Raw genomic sequence first — 2,189 nt, 5'->3', positions numbered from 1 at the left:
TTTTTATTTTTTTTTTTTTTAATAAAATTAAAAAAAAATATAAAAAAAAAAAAAAAAAAAAAAAAAAAAAAAAAAAAAAAAAAAAAAAAAAAAAAAAAATTAAAATAAATAAATAACAAATAAGTAACACATATTATTCTTATATATATATTATTTTTTTTTTTTTTTTTTTTTGAAAAAACGATTAATTATATAAGTGTCTCAATTATATTTTAAATAATATTATATCATTTTATTTATTTATTTATCTATTTATATTTATTATTTTTATTTCATTTATTTTTTTTTTTTTTAGCTGATTTAAGTTTCTCTTAATTCTTTATTTCCAAAAAATTATATACCCATATAATATTATTGTATGTATTTATTATATATAACATATATATTATTATTATTATATTTATCTAATGAACAAGAACAAATGATAAGGATTAAAGAAGAAACTATTGTAAATGATAAATATTCCCGAAACGCCCTTATAAATTATGATGAAAAGGATTGTATACATAATAAATTAGGGTCATCTTTTCTTAAAAATTACACATTTTATTATTTGAAAAATGTAATAAAGAATAACATAATATAAAATAATACATAGGATATTAATATATATGTATATATTATAATAATGTGGTGTATAAATATATATGTCTTCATTTCTTTATTGCAAAACACATGGAAACTATTATGTTTTTAATATATATACATTTTAATTAATATGTTATATATATATAAAACAAATAATATTATTTTTAATTTTTTTTTTTTTTTTTTTTTTTTTTTTTTGTGTCCCATTTCCTTTCCTTAGAATGTATTAAATAAAGATAGTTTTGATTTGGCATTACAAAACTACAAACATTTTTTCGAAAATAATAAGACCTTATGTATCCTTTCAATTTTAAATGTTTTAATCATTTTATTTCCCCTCTTTTTATATCTTATATTTTCTATTGTTATCATTCTTCCCGTAAGAAATATAAAAAAAGAATAAAATGAAAAGGAAAATGTATACATAAAATTATGTACTATTTTATGTTATTTAATACATCCATATTATTAAAACGATGAGAAAAAATAAAACTTTTTTTTTTTTTTTTTTTTTTTTTTATTTTATTTACTTTTTTATTAGGTTTTCTTTTTATTATGTTCACTATTTTTTTGTATGCTTCCTTTGATATACCCACTTATTAAGGTGAAACAAAAACATTATTCATAACAACACACACATATATATATATATATATATATATATATATTTTCATATTTATTTATTTTTCATATCACTTGTTTATTTTTTTTTTTGTTTTACAGGATAAGATTCAAATAAAGATAAAGGAAGAAATAATTTTTTGTACAAGTATAACAGCAGGATCATTCTTTTTTTTCATTTCTATATTATTTATATATTTAATACCTTTTATTAATTTCTTTTTATATCCTTTTAATGCTATATTTATGCCTCTTGTTTCGACCCTAATATTACCCATAATCGTAAGAACATATTAAAATGTAATATATATATAATATATATATATATATATATATTATATATATTTATGATTTTTTTTTTTTTTTTTTTTTTTTTCTTAGTTATTTATAAATATCTTAGCATGTGTCATTTATTTATTTCAATACACAGAGGTAACGTCACTATATATGGATATACAAATGAATAAACATGAAATTTTTTATTTTCCAAAAGAACAAATTTTTATTCACAAAATATGTATATATATATAAATATATTTATTTATATTTGGTTTATAGGTATTGTTGAGCATGAAATGTACAACAAAGAATGTTTTTAGAAATGTCTTATTAAAAATGTCTTATTAAATATGTTCTATTATAATTTTTTTTCCTTTTCAATATACCCAAAATAGTACCAAACAAAAATATAAAACATATATATTTATTTATATATAAAATGTCTTTATTCATTAATATATTCGAACATTATTATTTAAGAATTTATAAAACACTTATTAAAAGGAACAAAACGTATTATTTCTTTTTTTTTTTTTTTTTTTAATAATTATGGGGATATTATAAATATTTTTACATATAAGACCATATATAAATACAAAAAAAAAAAAAAAAAAAAAAAAAAAAAATTTTCATTTTTTTTAAAAAAAAATTTTTAAAAAAAAATTTTAATATTTTTTTTTTTAAAAAAAAAAATAAAAAAA

General features: G+C 14.9%; 1 protein-coding gene across 1 annotated transcript; it reads left to right on the top strand.

The window, feature by feature from the left end:
* Window positions 1–421: 421 nt before the first annotated feature.
* PRSY57_1346300 (putative membrane protein) lies at window positions 422–1,836 on the top strand (the record flags this gene model as incomplete). The annotated part of the gene is made up of 6 exons (XM_020115204.1): window positions 422–562; window positions 809–967; window positions 1,130–1,192; window positions 1,312–1,491; window positions 1,591–1,641; window positions 1,768–1,836. The coding sequence occupies 6 exons, from the start codon at window positions 422–424 to the stop codon at window positions 1,834–1,836; spliced, it is 663 nt and encodes a 220-aa protein (XP_019970127.1).
* Window positions 1,837–2,189: the final 353 nt, after the last annotated feature.

This window comes from Plasmodium reichenowi, chromosome 13 (assembly GCF_001601855.1).
Source record: "Plasmodium reichenowi strain SY57 chromosome 13, whole genome shotgun sequence".
Taxonomy (NCBI): Eukaryota; Apicomplexa; class Aconoidasida; order Haemosporida; family Plasmodiidae; genus Plasmodium; species Plasmodium reichenowi.
This window is presented reverse-complemented; position numbering and strand designations above follow the sequence as displayed.